Source organism: Mercenaria mercenaria, chromosome 2 (genome assembly GCF_021730395.1).
Source record: "Mercenaria mercenaria strain notata chromosome 2, MADL_Memer_1, whole genome shotgun sequence".
Classification (NCBI taxonomy): Eukaryota; Metazoa; Mollusca; class Bivalvia; order Venerida; family Veneridae; genus Mercenaria; species Mercenaria mercenaria.
The window spans coordinates 106,649,718-106,671,158 of NC_069362.1; the positions used below are offsets into that span (position 1 = coordinate 106,649,718).

The 21,441-nt window shown below is 41.2% G+C and overlaps 2 protein-coding genes across 2 annotated transcripts in view; both read right to left on the reverse strand.

The window, feature by feature from the left end:
- The window catches only part of LOC123562429 (polycystin-1-like), a 62,846-nt gene extending 60,164 nt beyond the window's left edge, over positions 1 to 2,682 (reverse strand). The window contains exons 1-4 of the mRNA XM_053537439.1: positions 2,566 to 2,682; positions 1,728 to 1,856; positions 1,132 to 1,251; positions 782 to 897 (exon numbers count right to left, since the gene is read on the reverse strand). Coding sequence (XP_053393414.1) covers positions 782 to 897; positions 1,132 to 1,251; positions 1,728 to 1,856; positions 2,566 to 2,590 — 390 coding nt within the window. The 5' untranslated portion in view covers positions 2,591 to 2,682. The remainder of the gene's footprint in view (positions 1 to 781; positions 898 to 1,131; positions 1,252 to 1,727; positions 1,857 to 2,565) is intronic.
- Positions 2,683 to 3,334: 652 nt separating this feature from the next.
- On the reverse strand, positions 3,335 to 21,437 carry LOC128549909 (serine-rich adhesin for platelets-like). The gene is made up of 7 exons (XM_053527667.1): positions 7,239 to 21,437; positions 6,169 to 6,985; positions 4,983 to 6,041; positions 4,631 to 4,747; positions 4,263 to 4,379; positions 3,816 to 3,938; positions 3,335 to 3,348 (listed from the first exon to the last, which is right to left on the reverse strand). The coding sequence occupies exons 1-7, from the start codon at positions 21,435 to 21,437 to the stop codon at positions 3,335 to 3,337; spliced, it is 16,446 nt and encodes a 5,481-aa protein (XP_053383642.1).
- Between the last annotated feature and the right edge of the window lie 4 nt (positions 21,438 to 21,441).

A 21,441-nucleotide genomic window follows, 5' to 3' on the forward strand; every position in this document is an offset into this window, starting at 1 on the left:
TTCAAGTCGTCAGGATCTAACATAGTGTAACAGGCCCGGTACAAACCTTTATCTTTTAGACTTCAACTGTGTAAATGACCTGCACGGATGACATACATATTTTATATTACACCGGATAATGTTCTATTATTTGACTTCTAGTAAATGTCATCTGCTGATACGAGGCATTTGATTGGAACGCGCACCGCTAATAACCAATCATTATCACTTGTATGTCATCTTATTCATGGTTGGTCAATTGCACTTACGGAAACTTACGAAGTTTTGTTTTGTAATGCGTTGCTTAGATACTATTGCTGCGACCAATGAAACAATTGTTAGATCTTTTTACGCGGTAAAATGTGCATAAAATGTGTAAACGATGATTGTTCGAGAGGGTTCTTTCTCTCGCTGCACAAGCGTCGAGTTCCCTCACTTGCTAACGTTAGCATGTAGGATTTATACATTGTTAATATGTACCTTGTATATTAGTTGGGATAAGACACAGGTTGAATATTAAATGTGATGTCTACTTTTGAATTGTTGATTTACTTTAAGGTCTGAACTTTATTCCCGAGTCGGATTCGAACCCCGTACTCGTATTTCTCTTACCAACTGATCTTGTCCCCTAAACCCCGGCTTAGGAAGGCGGTGCCCGTTACAATAGAAAAGAATACCTACTCAGTTACAAGGTAAATGGATCAAATTTATACAATTGGCTGCAAATTTTATTAAAAAGTCAGTGTCACTGGCAACAACATAATGCTTCATCTACATTTAAAGGAAACTTCAAATATCTTACAACTGATTCAACTTTTTGTATCATATCGTCAATCTCTTCCGGTGTCATGTGATCAAGATGGACGTCTGCATCATTGCTCCCTAAAATATGGATGCTGCTCCAAAACTGCTTCGACTCTGCAATAAACATGTATTTACCCTTGACTGTCCTTTAATGCATCACATTAATATATCCGGAATAAGTTTCTTGAAGCGACATTGAAGCAATACTGAAAATGTAAAAATTGACGCCAAAGGCAAAGAAATTCCACAGATAAATGGGGGAAATTTGTATAGGGGAGGTAACCACATTAACATGTGGTGGAAAAATCAATAAAGGGAAGTCACTTTAGAAAATAGTTATCAGGATACCTGCGCAATGAGAATGAGCTGTCTTGTAGAATCCCTGTCGGCAATTACACATATAACTACCTATTTCATTGATACAATCAGAATTTGTTGGACACGGATCATAGTTGCATTCATCTGTATCTAGAATGAAATAAAACAAAAATAAAGAACGTTGCAATATTGTTGCCTTTGGCATAGGCCTACTGTAGTTACAATATATAGACACGCTTAGTTTAGCTTGCCTCCAGAACTAAGCGGATCGTTATTAGATAGCGTGAGACAAAATGCAATATTCAAGTTTGCATATTAACAGTTAACTTGTTTGCATGGATTTTCCATTTTGTTTTCCGATTTAAAAAGGTAGGCCTAATTCATGAATATAAGCATGTGCTAGGGAACGTGCGTACGTAAACGCACTGACATTTCATCACCTCCCATGATCAGACCCAGTCAAACCGAGGCTACTGTCATGTTGTTCTGTTGCGTTCTATACTTTCGTAGTATCTTTTCACATATTTATTTAATTGCTTCAGGGCACCTTATAGCAGTAGAACGTACTTCGTGCACTGATGGTTTATGTCTTGAAAGAATTTGACAGTTCTTAAATAATGTCTCACCGACACAATCGCTTTGATCCACATTTCTTTGAAATCCATCTTTACATGTACAATAGTAAGAACCCGGTTGATTTGAACATATTTCGTATTCACCGCATGGATTTTCTTCCATCGCACATTCGTCCAGATCTTAAAATATAGTGAAAATGCAGTGTGTGTCTGTCCATTAGCTAAACCACTTCCAATGCAACAAAGTAGTCATAGAGACAGAAAGCCAGAATTATTGCCACTGAACTATTTAATTGACTTTCGGCTTTACTCAGCCTTTGGATAGTGTATAGTGACTGTATGCCATCGTATCTCATTCTCATACATCAGAGGTTCGTCAAAATCCTGAGACCACGTGGTATGCGAAAATGCCGTTCCTGGATGAAACTATTTGATAGTTTTAACCGTTAGTAGGGAACCACTGCAAACCTCTTGTATGCGAGAAAACCGTTCCTGAATTTTTTTGTAAAACTATTTGAGAGGTCAATAAACATGACTGCAAACTTGCAAGAGTACATGTACTTGAAGAATATGTGTTATATATTTCAAAAAGCATCTTAGCTGTAAAATTTTCTATGAGAACATTGTACTTTTAACCGATATTTACAAACACCATAATTTCTCAGTTTAAAACCTTGTAACAAGCCACTGTATTACAAATGTAATTTGTCCAATAACTTTAAAGAAGATTCCTGTTACTCTGTAAGGCATGTACGCGGGGTTTTTTTACCAACTGTTAACTGAAACATAGAACGTCTTTATCGCCAACAAACCCGTTTTTGTTTGATGGTTTCAAGCCATTTCAGAATAATGTTCAGTATCTAGCTTCTGCTTTATCTAATTTGCTTACCTATGCACTCGCTTGTCTCGTGCATAACAAACCCAGTGTGACAGTGACAACTGTACGACCCAGGTGTATTTTCGCAAACAGCATTGGCGGCGCACACATCCGTGGAACATTCATCTATATCTAAAATGAAATTATAATAGATAGGATTATCGATGACATATACTTAGCTTGGAAACCAGTCTCAAAAAGTTACCTTGCCATTGGTCAAATTTTAAACTGTGCTCTGAGCAACCAATCAGACGCTTGGAATTTGGGACTGGTCTCCACATTCAGCTTTATTTAATACCAGATGGTTATGAGAAGCGGAATAGATACTTCTATATCAAATGCAGAGGTACATGAGGTATATGGGGTAACATGCCTGTCGATTAAGCCTAACTGTGGTCACACTGAACTAAACATTCTCATTTGACACCAGTTTTCTAGGAGCCTGTCTCGAGAGTGATTCAAATATGCTCAAAGCCTTGATCAAAGTCTAGCTAAAATAAAGTACTATAAACTAAGTCAAAGAGTGAGTGAAAAGAAATTTATACCAACAGACAAACTCAGCACATAAAAAACCATATGTCCCTGCGGAATATTTCAAACAAGACATTGCAAAAGTATTGAAATGGTAAATACCTAGGCATCTTTCCCCTAGCTGCCGGTATCCATGGAAACAGATACATACGTAACTCCCGTCCGTATTACTGCAGTCGGAGTTCGGTGGACAAATATCGCCAGAGTTACATTCATTTACGTCTTAAACCATAGAAAAGTGGAAACATATTCAGAATTTATCAACTGTAATATTGTTTTTTTAACTTTTTATGACATTTCAACATCATGAATAAATATTTACATTTCACGTAACCCTTTGTATGTTTGCACCAGTCCTCATTGACGAAACCCGTCACAGTCACATGTATGTTGACATATCAGTAATAGCGCTATGTGCACTGTGTTAGTAGGAGGATAGTGCAAGATGTAAAAGACGCCCCATTTCCAGAAGCTTCCCTGGTTCTTTAGTGTTCCAGGTGTAAAATATCCATACACGGGACTCTTATCCCATTGTTAGTAATTTTAGTTGGAGGAGCAGGGACTCGAACTCATGACCCCTGATTTCGTAGTCAAACAGTGTTACCACAGGACCACTGCGCCCACTTCCACCATGTTAACCCAAGATACCTTTTAATGAACCATTCAGGTTGGAGTATCCATTAGGACATGTGCATTTATGTGTGTTATCCAACCACGCCTACTCTACTTACCTGTACATGTACTGTTCATGTTGGCATATCCATCTCGACATTTGCATTCAAAACCAGGCTTTGTATTCACACAGTCCGAGTTTTCCGGACAAATTGTTTCCTCATCTGAACATTCGTCTACATCTGTTAGACACAGTAAGAATTGGTAACCAATATGAATAAAACAGCAACAGACCTGCTGCACATATAAAATAGGACTATACTATATACAACAAATAAGTACGATTTACATGTTGCCAAACGCTTCCAAATAGACACCTGGAAGAACACACGGTTCCAGAGGTATAAATCGGAGTTGCCATAAGGATAAACATTGAATTACCGTACATATACGTATACAGCATGGAGCCATAGTTATAAGCATTCGAAAACTTTATACAGATACTTTACTAAAAGAATAGTTCGATGCATTGGCTAGAAAAAACAACAACAATACAATGTAAATACCTATACACAAGTTCTGTATTTGTTGAAAACCTTCATTACACTTGCACGTATAACTGCCATCGGTGTTAATGCACGTGGCGTCCTCCATGCAAACATCATCATCACATTCATCAACGTCTAAAATTTTAAGAGTATGATGATAATAATATGTTACACTTTTAAGTAAGAGTTCAAGGTCGTAAATGTTATTTTGTACAGGACTGGTCAGTTCCATCATCCACTAACAGAAGAGTGAACAATCATACACAATAACACAGTATATTACATTGTCTAGAAAGGACAGATTAAATTTGGTAAATTTCATACGACAGTGAAATATACCAAATTTACTCTTCACTTCGTACACCATATACTTATTATTTTCCTACCCAAACACAAGCCGTCAATCATTGTAAAGCCGTGCAGACATTCACATCTATAGCTTGTAGCACCGTCAATACAGTAGGAGTTTGGAACGCATGGGTTGTTCTTGCATTCATTGGAATCTTGAAATATAAGTTAAAAGATGTGTCACTCTAGAAGTATAAATAGAACTAGGCTGAAAATCACTTTTGGAGAATAAAATATCGATTGCTCTGATCTCAGAATACATGTATACATGAAAAAGGCTGTATTTAAAATACATTGTATTAAATATAAACAATGGTCACATTTGCACTACTGCAGTTGTAAAGAGCACTACTTTCAACTATATCATTAGAGATATGTTATCTGTTTTACCTGTGGTGGTAGTAAATGTATTGCTGGTGCTTTCAGGAACAATGGTAGAAACGGTGACAGTACTGTCTGGAATTGATACATCCCTTGTAACATCGCTTGTGACTGTAACGGTAGTGGCCATAACACTTGCGTTAACAAGATCTGTTGAAAAAGGCGTTGTTTTTGCACTGTCTGTGATAACAGAAACATCAGTAGGAACAGTGTTGGTATCTGTAGCAGAAGTTGATAGAACATCAGTTACGGCAGAGGACACAACGCTTGTTCCGGCAAGAGTGGTTGCACGTGGCGTAAACAATGTAGAAGTGGTGATAAAATGATCACCAGTGGGAACAGTGTCGTTCTCGGCTGTAACAAAAGTTGATGTAATGTTTCTCACATCTGTAACAGTGGTAGATAGCGTAGCCGATGCACTGTCCGTTATTATTGGAACATCAGTAGGAACAGTGTCGGTGCCATCTGTGACAGATGTTGATACAATGTTTGTTATAACTGTAGCTGTAGTGCCGGCAAGTGATGCTGTAGATAGCGTAGCCGATGGACAGTCCGTTAAGATCGGAGCATCAGTAGGAACAGTGTCGGCACTATCTGTGACAGATGTTGATACATTGTCTGTCATATCTGTAGCTGTAGTGCCGGCAAGTGATGCTGTAGATAGTGTAGTTGATGTACTGTCCGTTAAGATCGGAGCATCAGTAGGAACAGTGTCGGCACTATCTGTGACAGATGTTGATACATTGTCTGTCATATCTGTAGCTGTAGTGCCGGCAAGTGATGCTGTAGATAGCGTAGATGATGTATTGTCCGTTAAGATCGGAGCATCAGTAGGAACAGTGTCCGCACTATCTGTGACAGATGTTGATACAATGTTTGTTATATCTGTAGCTGTAGCTGTAGTGCCGGCAAGTGATGCTGTAGATAGCGTAGCCGATGTACCGTCCGTTAAGATCGGAGCATCAGTAGGAACAGTGACGGTGCCACCAGTGACAGATGTTGATAAAATGTTTGTCCTATCTGTAGCTGTTGTGCCGGCAGGTGATGCTGTAGAAGCTAGTCGATGTACTGTCCGTATAAGATCGGAGCATCAGTAGGAACATGCGTGGCACTACTTGACAGATGATTATAAAATGTTTCGTATATCTGTAGCTGTGTGCCGGCAAGTGATGCTGTAATAGCGTAGCGATGTCACTGTCCGTTAAGATCGGAGCATCAGTAGGAACAGTGTCGGCACTATCTGTGACAGATGTTGATACAATGTTTGTCATATCTGTAGCTGTAGTGCCGGCAAGTGATGCTGTAGAAAGCGAAGTTGATGTACTGTCTGTTAAGGTCGGAGCATCAGTAGGAACAGTGTCGGTGCCATCTGTGACAGATGTTGATAAAATATATGTCCTATCTGAAGCTGTAGTGCCGGCAAGTGATGCTGTAGAAAGCGTAGTTGATGTACTGTCTGTTAAGATCGGAGCATCTTTAGTAACAGTGTCGGTGCCATCTGTGACAGATGTTGATACAATGTTTGTCATATCTGTAGCTGTAGTGCCGGCAAGTGATGTTGTAGAAAGCGCAGTTGATGTACTGTCCGTTAAGATCGGAGCATCTGTAGTTACAGTGTCAGCACTATCTGTGACAGATGTTGATACAATGTCTGTCATATCTGTAGCTGTAGTGCCGGCAAGTGATGTTGTAGAAAGCGCAGTTGATGTACTGTCCGTTAAGATCGGAGCATCTGTAGTTACAGTGTCAGCACTATCTGTGACAGATGTTGATACAATGTCTGTCATATCTATAGCTGTAGTGCCGGCAGGTGTCGCTGTAGAAAGCGTAGTTGATGTACTGTCCGTTAAGATCGGAACATCTGTAGTAACAGTGTCGGCACTATCTGTGACAGATGTTGATACAATGTCTGTCATATCTGTAGCTGTAGTTCCGGCAGGTGTCGCTATAGATAGCGTAGTTGGTGTACTGTCCGTTAAGATCGGAACATCATAGAACAGTGTCGGTGCCATCTGTGACAAGTAATGCATGTTGTCATATCTATAGCTGTATGTCGAGGTGTTCGTAGATAGCGTAATGTATACTGTCATAAGATGGAGCATCAGTGACGTGGCGGCACTATGTGACAGATGTTGATACAATGTTGTCATATCTGTAGCTGTAGTGACGGGGGTGATGCTGTAGTTAGCGTAGCCGATGACTGTCCGTTAAGATCGGAGCATCTGTAGCAACAGTGTCGGCACTATCTGTAACACATGTTGATACAATGTTTGTCATATCTGTAGCTGTAGTGCCGGCAGGTGATGCTGTAGATAGCGTGGACAGTGCACTGTCCGTTAAGATCGGAGTACCAGTAGGAACAGTGTCGGCACTATATGTGACAGATGTTGATACAATGTTTGTTCTATCTGTAGCTGTAGTGCCGGAATGTGATGCTGTAGATAGCGTAGCCGGTGCACTGTCCGTTAAGATCGAAGCATCAGTAGGAACAGTGTCGGCACTATCTGTGACAGATGTTGATACAATGTCTGTCATATCTGTAGCTGTAGTTCCGGCAGGTGTCGCTGTAGATAGCGTAGTTGGTGTACTGTCCGTTAAGATCGGAGCATCTGTAGTAACAGTGTCGGCACTATCTGTGACAGATGTTGATACAATGTCTGTCATATCTGTAGCTGTAGTTCCGGCAAGTGTCGCTGTAGATAGCGTAGTTGGTGTACTGTCCGTTAAGATTGGAGCATCAGTAGAAACAGTGTCGGTGCCATCTGTGACAAATGTTAATGCAATGTTTGTCATATCTATAGCTGTAGTGTCGGCAGGTGTCGCTGTAGATAGCGTAGATGATGTACTGTCCGATAAGATCGGAGCATCAGTAGGAACAGTGGCGGCACTATCTGTGACAGATGTTGATACAATGTTTGTCATATCTGTAGCTGTAGTGCCGGCAGGTGATGCTGTAGTTAGCGTAGCCGATGCACTGTCCGTTAAGATCGGAGCATCAGTAGCAACAGTGTCGGCACTATCTGTGACAGATGTTGATACAATGTTTGTCATATCTGTAGCTGTAGTGCCGGCAGGTGATGCTGTAGATAGCGTGGCCAGTGCACTGTCCGTTAAGATCGGAGCACCAGTAGGAACAGTGTCGGCACTATCTGTGACAGATGTTGATACAATGTTTGTCCTATCTGTAGCTGTAGTGCCGGCATGTGATGCTGTAGATAGCGTAGCCGGTGCACTGTCCGTTAAGATCGAAGCATCAGTAGGAACAGTGTCGGCACTATCTGTGACAGATGTTGATACAATGTCTGTCATATCTGTAGCTGTAGTTCCGGCAGGTGTTGCTGTAGATAGCGTAGTTGGTGTACTGTCCGTTAAGATCGGAGCATCTGTAGTAACAGTGTCGGCACTATCTGTGACAGATGTTGATACAATGTCTGTCATATCTGCAGCTGTAGTTCCGGCAGATGTCGCTGTAGAAAGCGTAGTTGATGTACTGTCCGTTAAGATCGGAACATCTGTAGTAACAGTGTCGGCACTATCTGTGACAGATGTTGATACAATGTCTGTCATATCTGTAGCTGTAGTTCCGGCAAGTGTCGCTGTAGATAGCGTAGTTGGTGTATTGTCCGTTAAGATTGGAGCATCAGTAGAAACAGTGTCGGTGCCATCTGTGACAAATGTTAATGCAATGTTTGTCATATATATAGCTGTAGTGTCGGAAGGTGTCGCTGTAGATAGCGTAGATGATGTACTGTCCGATAAGATCGGAGCATCAGTAGAAACAGCGGCAGCACTATCTGTGACAAATGTTGATACAATGTTTGTCATATCTGTAGCCGTAGTGCCGGCAGGTGATGCTGTAGATAGCGTAGCTGGTGCACTGTCCGTTAAGATCGAAGCATCAGTAGGAACAGTGTCGGCACTATCTGTGACAGATGTTGATACATTTTCTGTCATATCTGTAGCTGTAGTGCCGGCATGTGATGCTGTAGATAGCATAGCCGGTGCACTGTCCGTTGAGGTCGGAGCATCAGTAGGAACAGTGTCGGCACTATCTGTGACAGATGTTGATACAATGTCTGTCATATCTGCAGCTGTAGTTCCGGCAGGCGTCGCTGTAGAATGCGTAGTTGATGTACTGTCCGTTAAGATCGGAACATCTGTAGTAACAGTGTCGGCACTATCTGTGACAGATGTTGATACAATGTCTGTCATATCTGTAGCTGTAGTGCCGGCAGGTGATGCTGTAGATAGCGTAGCTGGTGCACTATCCGTTAAGATCGGAGCATCAGTAGAAACAGCGGCGGCACTATCTGTGACAGATGTTGATACAATGTTTGTCATATCTGTAGCTGTAGTGCCGGCAGGTGATGCTGTAGATAGCGTAGCTGGTGCACTGTCCGTTAAGATCGGAGCATCAGTAGGAACAGTGTCGGCACTATCTGTGACAGATGTTGATACATTGTCTGTCATATCTGTAGCTGTAGTGCCGGCATGTGATGCTGTAGATAGCATAGCCGGTGCACTGTCCGTTGAGATTGGAGCATCAGTAGGAACAGTGTCGGCACTATCTGTGACAGATGTTGATACAATGTCTGTCATATCTGTAGCTGTAGTTCCGACAGGTGTCGCTGTAGATAGCGTAGTTGGTGTACTGTCCTTTAAGATTGGAGCATCAGTAGGAACAGTGTCGGTGCCATCTGTGACAAATGTTAATGCAATGTTTGTCATATCTATAGCTGTAGTGTCGGCAGGTGTCGCTGTAGGTAGCGTAGATAATGTACTGTCCGATAAGATCGGAGCATCAGTAGGAACAGTTGCGGCACTATCTGTGACAGATGTTGATACAATGTTTGTCATATCTGTAGCTGTAGTGCCGGCAGGTGATGCCGTAGTTAGCGTAGCCGATGCACTGTCCGTTAAGATAGGTGCATCAGTAGGAACAGTGTCCGCACTATCAGTGGCAGATGTTGATACAATGTTTGTCATATCTGTAGCTGTAGTGCCGGCAGGTGATGCTGTAGATAGCGTAGCCGGTGCACTGTCCGTTAAGATCGGAGCATCAGTAGGAACAGTGTCGGCACTATCAGTGACAGATGTTGATACAATGTTTGTCCTATCTGTAGCTGTAGTGCCGGCATGTGATGCTGTAGATAGCGTAGCCGTTGCACTGTCCGTTAAGATCGGAGCATCAGTAGGAACAGTGTCGGCACTATCTGTGACAGATGTTGATACATTGTCTGTCATATCTGTAGCTGTAGTGCCGGCAAGTGATGCTGTAGAAAGCGTAGTTGGTGTACTGTTCGTTAAGATCGGAGCATCAGTAGGAACAGTGTCGGCACTATCTGTGACAGATGTTGATACATTGTCTGTCATATCTGTAGCTGTAGTGCCGGGAAGTGATGCTGTAGATAGCGTAGTTGATGTACTGTCCGTTAAGATCGGAGAATCAGTAGGAACAGTGTCGGCACTATCTGTGACAGATGTTGATACTTTGTCTGTCATATCTGTAGCTGTAGTGCCGGCAAGTGATGCTGTAGAAAGCGTAGTTGATGTACTGTCCGTTAAGATCGGAGCATCAGTAGGAACAGTGTCGGCACTATCTGTGACAGATGTTGATACATTGTCTGTCATATCTGTAGCTGTAGTGCCGGCAAGTGATGCTGTAGAAAGCGTAGTTGATGTACTGTCCGTTAAGATCGGAGCATCAGTAGGAACAGTGTCGGCACTATCTGTGACAGATGTTGATACATTGTCTGTCATATCTGTAGCTGTAGTGTCGGCAAGTGATGCTGTAGATAGCATAGTTGATGTATTGTCCGTTAAGATCGGAGCATCAGTAGGAACAGTGTCGGTGCCATCTGTGACAGATGATGATACAATGTTTGTCTTATCCGTAGCTGTAGTGCCGGCAAGTGATGATGTAGATAGCGTAGTCAATGCACTGTCCGTTAAGACCGGAGCATCTGTAGGAACAGTGTCGGCGCCATCTGTGACAGATGTTGATACATTATTTGTTATATCTGTAACGATAATACCCGCAGGTGATGCTGTAGATAGAGTAGTCGATGTACTGTCCGTTAAAATTGGAGCATCAGTAGGAACAGTGCGGGCGCCATCTGTGACAGATGTTGATACAATGCTTGCGATCTGTGTAGTGGATGTAACACCCGTGTCGATACGAGTTGTTGCTGACAGCGTAGTTGTTGTATTGTCGGTGACAATTGTTACATCAGTAGGAACAGTGTTGGTGCCATCTGTATCAGAAATTGAAACACTGCTGGTGACATCAGTAGCGATAGTAGACGTAACATTTTTACTAACAGGGACAGTCTTAGATGGTGTTTTCGATGTACTGTCGGTGATAAATGTAGCATCAGTAGGAACAATGTTGGAGTCATCTGTAGAAAAGGATAATACCGTGTTTGTGGCTTCCTTAGCGGTAGTGGACATAGCACTTCTACCAACATGAACTGTGGTAACCGGCATAGTTGATGTACTTTCGGTGACAACTGAGACACTAGTAGGAGCAGAGTCGCTTCCATCTGTAACAGAACTTGAAACAATGCTGGTGGTATCTGTAGCGGTAGTGGACATAGCGCTTGTGTTAATAAGAAATGCTGAAACCACCGTAGCTGATGCACTTTCGGTGACAACTGAGACATCAGTAGGAGCAGAGTCGCTTCCATCTGTAATAGAATTTGAAACAATGCTGGTGGTATCTGTAGCGGTAGTGGACATAGCGCTTGTGTCAACATGAAATGCTGTAACCGGCGTAGCTGATGAACTTTCGGTGATAACTGAGACATGAGTAGAAGCAGAGTCGCTTCCATCTGTAATAGAATTTGAAACAATGCTCGTGGTATCTTTAGCGGTAGTGGACATAATACTTGTGTCAATATATAATGTCGTAACTGGTGAAGTTGAAGTATTTTCGGTGGAAATTGAGACATCAGTAGGAGCAGGGACGCCGCCATCTGTAACAATGTTGGAAACATCGACATCATCAGTAGCATCAGTACCTAACGTAGTTGATGCACTTTCAGCGATAATTGAAACGTCCGTAGAAGCAGAGTTAGCGCCATTTGTAATAGAACTTGAAACAATGCTTGTGACGTCTGAAGCGGTAGAGGACATTGCACTTTTACTACCAGAGGTTGTTTTAAATGACGTTTTTGGTGTACTTCCGGTGACAAATGGAACAGAAGTAGGAATAGTGTTGGCACCATCTCTAACAGAGGACGCTTCAGTGCTTTTGACATCTGCAGTGGTAGTGGGAATTACACTTTTGCTTACACGAACGGTTGCTTTCGATGTAATTGATGAATTGTTGGTGGTAATTGGAACATCAGTAGGAACAGTGTTTGCTTCATTTGTATCAGAAGTTGATACACTGCTTGTTTCATCTGTAGCTGTAGTGGACTTAACACTTGTATCAACTTGAGCTGTCGTCACCGACGTGGGTGAGGCACTGTCTGTGATAATTGGAGTATCGGTAGAAACCGTAGTTGTAGTAGACATAATACTTGTGCCAGCATGAACTGTTATACCTGGCGTAGTTGGTTCACGTTCGGTGATAACTGAGATATCAGCAGGAGCAGAGTCGCCGCCATTTGTAACAGAACTTGAAACAATATTTTTGACATCTGAAGCGTTAGTGTACATAACATAACTGCCAGTATTAAATGTTGTAACCGGCGTAGTTGACACACTATAGTTTATAACTGAAACATCATTTGAAACCCTGTTGGCACCATCTGTAACGTAAGATGATGCAATGCTTGTGTCTTCTGGCGCTGTAGTGGACATAGAACTTGTACCAACATTTACCGTTGTTGCCGGCGTAGTTGATTCACTGTCGGTAATAGTAGGTACATCAGTAGGAACAGTGTCTGCGTCATCTGCAAAAGAATATGATACAATGCTTTCGTCAGATGTAGTAGTCGTAACACTCGAACCGGCATGAACTATTTTAGATGCCGTAGACGATGTATTGGCGGTGTTAAGGGATACGTCAGTAGAAAAAGTGTCATCTGAAACAGAAGTTGATAAATTGTTTATGGTTTCTGTAGTAGTAGTTACACTTTTGCCAACATGAACTATTGTTACTGGCATTGCTGATTCACTGTCGGTGATAATTGGAACATCGGTTGAAATAGTTTTTCTGTCATCTGTAACAAAATTTGATACACTGCTTGTGGGACCTGTAATGGTAGTGGACATAACACTATTACTTTTAGTGGCTAATTTAGTTGACGTTTCCGATGTGCTACCGGTGATAAATGGAGCATTAGTAGGAATATTATTTGCGCCATCTGTAACGATGGAGGAAACAGTGCTTGTGACATATGTAGCGGTTGTGGCCATAGCACTTGTGCTAATATTATCTGTTGTAACCGGCAAAGCTGTGGTACTGTCGGTTTGAACACCTGTAGGAACAGTGTCGGTGTCATCTGTAACAGAATTTGAAACATTGCTTGTGACACCTGTACCGGAAGTAAAGGGAATACTTGAGCCAACAAAAGTTGAAGGTATTGATACAGTGCTGTCATTGATATCTTTGAGATCAGTAGAAACATTTTTTGTATAATCTGTAATAGCAGAAGTTGATACATTGCTTGTTCCAGCTGGAACCGTTGTGGATTGCAATGATGATGTGCTTTTGGTGGCATCTTTAAGGGTGGAAGATAAGATGCCATCTGTAACCGTATCTGATTTGAAATTTGTTCCACTAGGAACGGCTCCTAGTGAAGCAGTAGAAGGTAAATTGACATCTGTAACGGTAGTAGATAAAGTGCCATCTGTAACGGAAGAAGATACGACACTTGTTCTGTCTTGGGTCTTAACAGATAAAGTAGATAATGTATTGTTGTCTGAGTCAATAACGGTGGTAGACAAAGTGCCATCTGTAACGGTAGCAGATACGATATTTGTTTTATATGGACTCGTCATTGGTGAAGAAGGTGATGTATAATTATTTGCATCTATAACGGAGGTAGATAAAGTGCCATGAGTAACGGTAGTAAGAACAACACTTGTTTCATCTGGAGCCGTTATTGGAGAAGCAAGCGATGTATTCTTATTGTCACTTGCAACGGTGGTAAATACAGTGTCTTCTGTAACGAAAGTAGATACGATATTTGTTTCGCCTGTAGTTCTTATTCCTGACGTAGGCTGTATATTTTTACTGGCATCTGTAACGGCGGTAGAAAGTGTATCATCTGTAACGGTAGTAGGAATAATACTTGTTTCATCTGGAGTCGTTACTAGCGCAGCAAGTGATGTATTCTTAACGGCATCTGCACCGGTAGTAGAAACAATACTTGTTTCACTTGGAGTTGTTATTGATGAAGCAGGCGATGTATTGGTATAAGCATCTGTAACTGAGTTAGATAATGTGCCATGTGTAACGGTATCAGATATGATATTTGTTTCATCTGGAGTTGAAATGGAAGGAATATGTGATGTATTGGAATTGACATCTGTAAATGTGTTATATAAAGTGTCATCTGTAACGGAAGTAAATTCAATATTTGTTTCATCTGGAGCTGTTATTGTTGAAGCCGAAAATACATTGGTAATAACATCTGTAATGGACGAGGATACAATATTTGTTTCAACTGGATTCGTTATTGATGATGCAATATATTCAGTACTGATACCACTTGTTGCCACTTCAGATTCACTGTTGATGTCATCTTTTGCCGTATTGGCTTCTGTGCTGGGGACATCTGTTGACGAAGATGCATTAATGCTGATGCTGACTGACTCCACAGTGGGATTAATGCTTGTAGCGTCCGTTGGTGTATTTGCTTTGTTTGTGTCGTTTGTTATTTTGGTGGATTCAGCGCTGGAGATGTCTGATCCAAATAGCCCAGTAGTCAATTTAGTGTTGGTCGGATCAATTGCCGTTGTTGATTTAGTGCTTAAGTCTCCTTTTCCCATATTGGATTTAGTACCAATATCATCTGATGCCACAGTGGATTCAGCACTGGAGCCATTAGTTGATGACGTTGATTTAGTGCTGGTGACATCTGTCTCCAAAATGAATTCAGTGCTGAAATCAACTGACGTCAAACGCTCAGTGCTGTAGCCATATGTTGCCGAAGAAGATTGAGACTTGATGCCGACTGAAGTAAAAATTGATTCAAGTTTTGTAACATCTGTTCCAATACTCGATTCAGTACTGATGCCATCTTTTGCCGCAGATGATTTAGCACTTAGTCCATCTGTTGCTGTCGTGAAATCAGTACTGGTGCCATCTGTTACAAATGAAAAATATGTGGCGTTGTCATCAGATACAGGAATATATTCAGTGTTGGTGTTATCTAGTGACGAGGTGAATCTACTGCTTAGGACTTTTAGTGACGTAGTAGATTTAGTGCTAATACCATCTGAGGCATAGTTGGTATTGGATCCAGTATTTATGTCCTCTGTTGTCATGCCTAATTCGGGGTTGATGTCCGCTGATGAAGCAGTGAATACAGTGCTGATGTCATCTTTATCTACCGTGGATTCAGTGGTATTATCATTTGGTGCAGTAGTGAATTCAGTGTTCATACCTTTTGTTTTTTCAATGTACTCTGTACTGGTGCTGTCTGGTACAGTAGTGATCCCAGTGTTGGTGTAATCCCTTTCTGAAAAGATCCCGTCTGCTGCCAAGAGAGATGCAGAACTGGTACCATATGTTGCCATCGTAAACTCATTGTTGACGTCACCTGTTGCCATAGTGAATTCAGAAGTATCTGAAGCAGTAGTGAATTGATTAGTGATGTCATCAGTTACAATAGTAAAATTAATACTTTTGTCATACGATGCAGTATTGAATTCATCTGTAATTTCATCTGATGACAAAGTAGATTCAGTGCTGGTAACATATTTCACCGGAGTTAATTCGGTTTTGTTAAAGTCTTTTGACGTAATCGATTCAGTACTGATTTCATCTATTTCTATACTGGATATAGTGCTAGTGCCATCTGAAGTTACAATCGATTCAGAACTGGTTGCCATGGAGAATTTATTACTGTCACCATCAGTTAATTCAATGCTAGTGCCATCTGCCGTAGCTGATTTAGTGTTCGTGTCACCTGTTGCTATAGAGAAGTCAGTGCCATTTGAAACAGTAGTTGATCCAGTGTTGGTGGCATCTACTGATGTGGTGAATGGAGTATATGACGTTTTAGTTGATTCAGTCACGGGGTGATTTGTGGCTATATTGGATAACGTGTTGATGACATCTGTTGCAGTAGTGAACTCAGCGCTGGTCCCTTCTGTTGCAGTAGTGAACTCAGCACTGGTCCCAACTATTTTAATAGTGGCTCCGTTACTAGTGTCATCTGGCGCAATTGTGATTTCAGTGTTAATACCATTTGTTGCTATGGTAAAGTCAATGCTGTTGCCGTTTGTTGTAGCTGTCGATTCAACACCGTTGCCTCCTTTTCCTGTTGTAAATTCGGTGATGATACCATTTGTTGTAGTGGTAGGTTCAGCGCTGGTTTTATCTGTTAACGTAGTGAAATGAGTTTTGATACCTGCTGAGGCAGTAGTGTATTCATTTCTTATGCCATCTGTTACTACTGTGTATTCATTGCTCATGTCATTTGTTGCCAATGTAAATGCAGTGCTAGTTCCATCCAATGACGAAGTGGAATCACTCCTGTTATCACCTAATGATGTTGTGAATTCATTGCTTATGTGAACGGAATCACTCGTATAGTCACCTGATGGCGTAGATATAGCACTGTCTGCTGTTGTAGTTGATTTGGTGCTATTGAGGTATGTTTCCATAGTTGAATCTGTGCTTGTGCCATCTATCGACGTAGAGAAAGAAGTACTAATGCCATATGCGGAGGATTTAGTGCTTACATTATCTGCTGAGACAGGGAAATCAGTGTTGGTGCCATCTGCTGACAAAGGAAATCTAGCGCTTATTTCATCTATAGACGTAGGAAAGGTAGGTTTAGCACCATCTTTTGTGGTGGTAAGTCCAGTACTAGTTGTGCCATCTTTTGACGTTGTGAAGTCATTACTGATTACGTCTGTACTCATAGTAATTTTTATACTTGTATTATCTGATCCCAGTGTGGATTCAGTGTTAATGGCATCTTCAATCGGGGAAAATGTATTGCTTTTACTATATTCTGAAGTAGAAAATTCCGTACTGAATCCATCTGATGACGTTGTTGATTTAGTGACGATGTCATCTGTTATCATATTAGATTGAGAGCTATTATTATCTGATGACGTAGTCGAACCAATGCCGGTGCTATCGGATGCAGTAGAGGATTCAATATTGTTTACATGTTTTGCCGTAGTGATTTGAAAACTGTTTTCATGTGTTGGGGTAGGGCGTTCTGAGCTGACGGTATCATATGCCAAAGTGGAGTCAACTGACTTCGTAGATTCACTACTGGAAACATCTTTTGGCATTGAGACTTCAGCGATGGTCCCTGCTGATGCCGTGTTGAATTCAGTATTATTTTCATCTGATATCGCAATGAATTCAGTTCTGATTCCCTTTGTTGTCGCAGTTGATTTAGTGCTGGTACCATCTATTCTAATACTAATGCCGTTTGATTCAGTGTTTATGTCATCTGTCAATGAAAATGTTTCGCTGTCACTCCCTGTTGTCCCAGGTGAAGGAGTACTGACTGCATCTGGTGACGTCGTGGACTGAGTACTGATACTATCTATTGAAGTAGACAAGATAGTGTGCCTACTTTCTGTCGACTTTTTATATTCAGAACTAGTGTCACCTGATGACACAGTAGATTCAGTGCTAATGTCGCTTGATGCCGTCATGGAAAGAAAGCTGTCTACTGGTGCCTTAGTAGATTGTGTGTTGATGTCCCTTGATGTCAAAGTTGCTTCTGTGCTGATATCATTGACTGACACAGTGAAGTCAGAGTTGACGTTACTTGATGACGTAGGGGAGTCAGTGCGGATGCTATCTGATTGAATTTTGAACCGCGTGTTCTTTCCATCTGATGTTGTAATAGTTCTGGTACCATCTAGTGCCGTTATCAATTCAGTGATGAAATCAACTGATGCAATAGACGATTCAGTGTTGATATCATCTGACGCCATAGATGATATGCTGCTTAAGGCAGCAAATGATTTATGGCTCTTGCCATCTGATGTCGTACTGGTACCATCTGTTGCTATTACAGATCCAGTGTTGTTGTTAGCCGATGCAGTAGAAGATTCCTTGCTTGTGTCATTTGATAAAGTAGGAGACATAGTGAAAGAGCCATTTGATTCAACAGTAGTCTGAATGCTGCTAAAGTTGTTTGCTGTAGTAGTTGATCCTGTACCCTTGTAGTCAGATACCGTATTGATTTCAGTGCTGGTACAATCTGTTGGATAAGTGGATTCCGTTCTGGTGTCATCTGCAATTATAGTGGATTGAGTTTTGATATCACCTGATACAGAATGGTATTTATTGCTTGTTCCATCTGATGATGCAAATGATTCATTGCTAGTGACATCTGTTGACATTGCGAATTCAGTAGTAATAGTATGAGACTCGATAGATTCGATCCTGACGCTAGCTGTTGCCATAGTTGATTTGGCGCTGATGTCATTGTTTAAATCATCGTTTGACGTTGGATATTTAGTACCGCTGATAACGTCTTGTGCCATTGTAAATTCGCTGCTGGAACCATCTCTTGACGCAGCAGACACAGTGTTGATTTCACCTGATTCAATAGATGATCCACTACTCATGTCAACTGGTGATTTAGTTAATTCAGAGATGTCATATGTTGATTTTATGGATTCAGTTATGTTATCTAATGCAGTATTGGTTTGAATGTTCTTGTTATTTTTTGACGTAGTGGACTGAGTCGTGACAGCAACTGTTTCAGGGGATTCAGTTTTGATGTTAGATGGTAAAACAGAATATTCACTGCTTCTATCATTTGATGAAGTAGGTGATAGAATAGTAGAGTCATCTGACGTGGTGGACTGAGTGCTGATAGCGTTTGTTGCAGTAGTTAATTTGGTTATGATGTAATCAGATATCATACTTGATTCAGTGTTGAAGTCATTTAGTAGATTAGTGGATTTAGTGCTAATTTGATCTGTTGTTATAGTGGATTGCGTGGTAATGCCATCTAATGCAGAAGAGTATTTAGTGTTTGTGGCATCTGGCGATATGAAAAACCTCTTGCTTATGTCATCTGGGGATTCAGTGGTCATAATACCTAATGTTGAAGATGACTGGTCACTGTGTTCAGTTGTCACAGTTGGTTCAATGTTGAGCTCATCTGATACATTGATAGATTCAATGCTAGTGCCACTTGTGGAAGCTGGATATTTACTGCTGATGTCATCTGACGGCATAGTGGATTTACTAATGGAACCACTTGCTGACGTGGTAGATTCAGTGTCGATGTCATTAGACGTTAAAAGGGATCTACTGCTTATGCCAGCGATATGATATTTTGACGTATCGGACAGAGTGTTTATGCTATCTGATGCAGAAAAGAATTGAGTGCTCTTGCTATCTGATGTTGTTAAGAACTGAGTGTTGCCGCTAGCTGAAGCCTTTGTCGATTCAATACTGGTGCCAGCTGATGCAGTAGAAAATTCACTGCTGGTATCATTTGCTGTCGTAGATGATGCAGTGTTGGAGTTATCTGGTGCAATAGTAGGCTGAATGATAATTGCGTTTGATGCTGTAGTTGATTTACTGTTGGTAACATCTGATTCCTTATTAGATTCAGTAGCTGTTACAGTGGATTCAGTTCGGGTGTCATCTGTAGGCGATGGTGAGTATGTTAATACCGTTGTTGCTATAGTGGATTCAATGCTGAAGCCATTTTTAAGCGTAGTTACTTTATCTACTGACGTTGTGGATTCTGTTCTATGTTCAATTGTTGCCATCGTCGAAAATTCTGTGCTGGTACCACGTGATGTTGTAATGGTTCGAGTTCTTGTGCCGTCTTTTGAAGTAGGTGACTGCATAGTTGATTGAATACTGATGCCACTTGGTTCCGAAACTGATTGAATGTTTATGCCATCTCCTGACGTAGGTGGTTCTGTTTTGTTGTCTTCTATTACCGCAGATTGCTGATTGCTGTTTCTATTAGTTGACGTATGAGTTTCAGGACTGGTGTCAAATTTTGAGAAAGTGGAGTTAGTGCTGGTCTCACCTGCTGACCAAGTAGAAATAGTATTGATGTCATTTGTTGGCATATGATAGTCAGCGCTCTCATTAGTAGACATAATATGTCTGGTACTTTGAGCAGAAGTAGAGAAAATTTCACTTTCATTTGAAATGATATTAAATAGATTTTCGCCGTCATCTGAAGATATAGTAAATACACTGTCATTGCCATCTGGATCGGTTGTAGATGCAGTTGTGCTAAAATCTTTAGCGACTGTAGACGCACTGATGACATCGTTTGATATTGCAGTAGGTATACTAGAGCTGTCATCCGGATAGACAGACGACGACACTCTTCTGTTTGCAACAGACAGAGAGATGCTAGCATCTTCATCTGTAGAGACAACATCGTTTGTTCCAACTGAAACAAATTTTGTACTAGTGTCAGAGTTAATCGGTGCGCTAGAAAACAGAGTGCTACTGTCATATGAATGTACAGAAGAAACAGTGTCTTCAGTGGTAGTTGCTTTGGGATCACTATCTGCAGTAACATTGGAATTGGCAGTTGACGATGCAGATTCTGTAGTATCGGTGACATCTTCTCTTGTGCTAAGAATAGCCCAATCTAGCATATCAGCAGGTATTGTACTGGTGGCATCAGTCACAGTAGTAGTTTTAGTGTCTACCAGTTCTATAGTACTTGATATGGTAGTACCAGTGTCAGCGCTTGTGCCATCTAGAACTGTATTATTAACAACACTTCTGCCGTGTGATCCGTATGTTGAGAACACGTGGTTAGTCACCGTAGAAAGGGGAATTGATGCAGAATTATATTTACCTGTATTGACTTTGCTCTTGCTATCTGCAGTGCTTGTTATATCTTCTGTAGTAGCACTAACTTCTGAAGAAGCCGGATTCATATTACCAGATTCAAAGGTAAAAGTATTTTTGCTGATAGTGCTGGTTTCTTCCGAATTGGTCATGGGTGAGCTTTTATTGTCAGTGTCATGGGCATGCGCAACAGAAGTAGATACTGTGAGCATGTCATTGTGAACTGAAGCACTAAAATCGTTTGGAACGTCTGTAGATGCGGAAGTGGTCTTACTTTGAAAAATGGCATTAGTAGTATCTGGGATCTTTAAAGACGCTGCGTCGTTATCACCTCTTTTGACTGTAGCTGAAGTGCTCGTGTCATTTGGAATTATAAAAGGAACAGTACTGGTGCGTTCTGTAAACACGATATTCGTATTACTGTTACCATCTTGTGTTGTAGGTGTTTGTTTTGTCCCTTCGGGATAATCAGCATTTCTTGCGTATCTATCTGAGATGGAAGAAAGAGTGTTTTTGTCGTTTTGCATCATC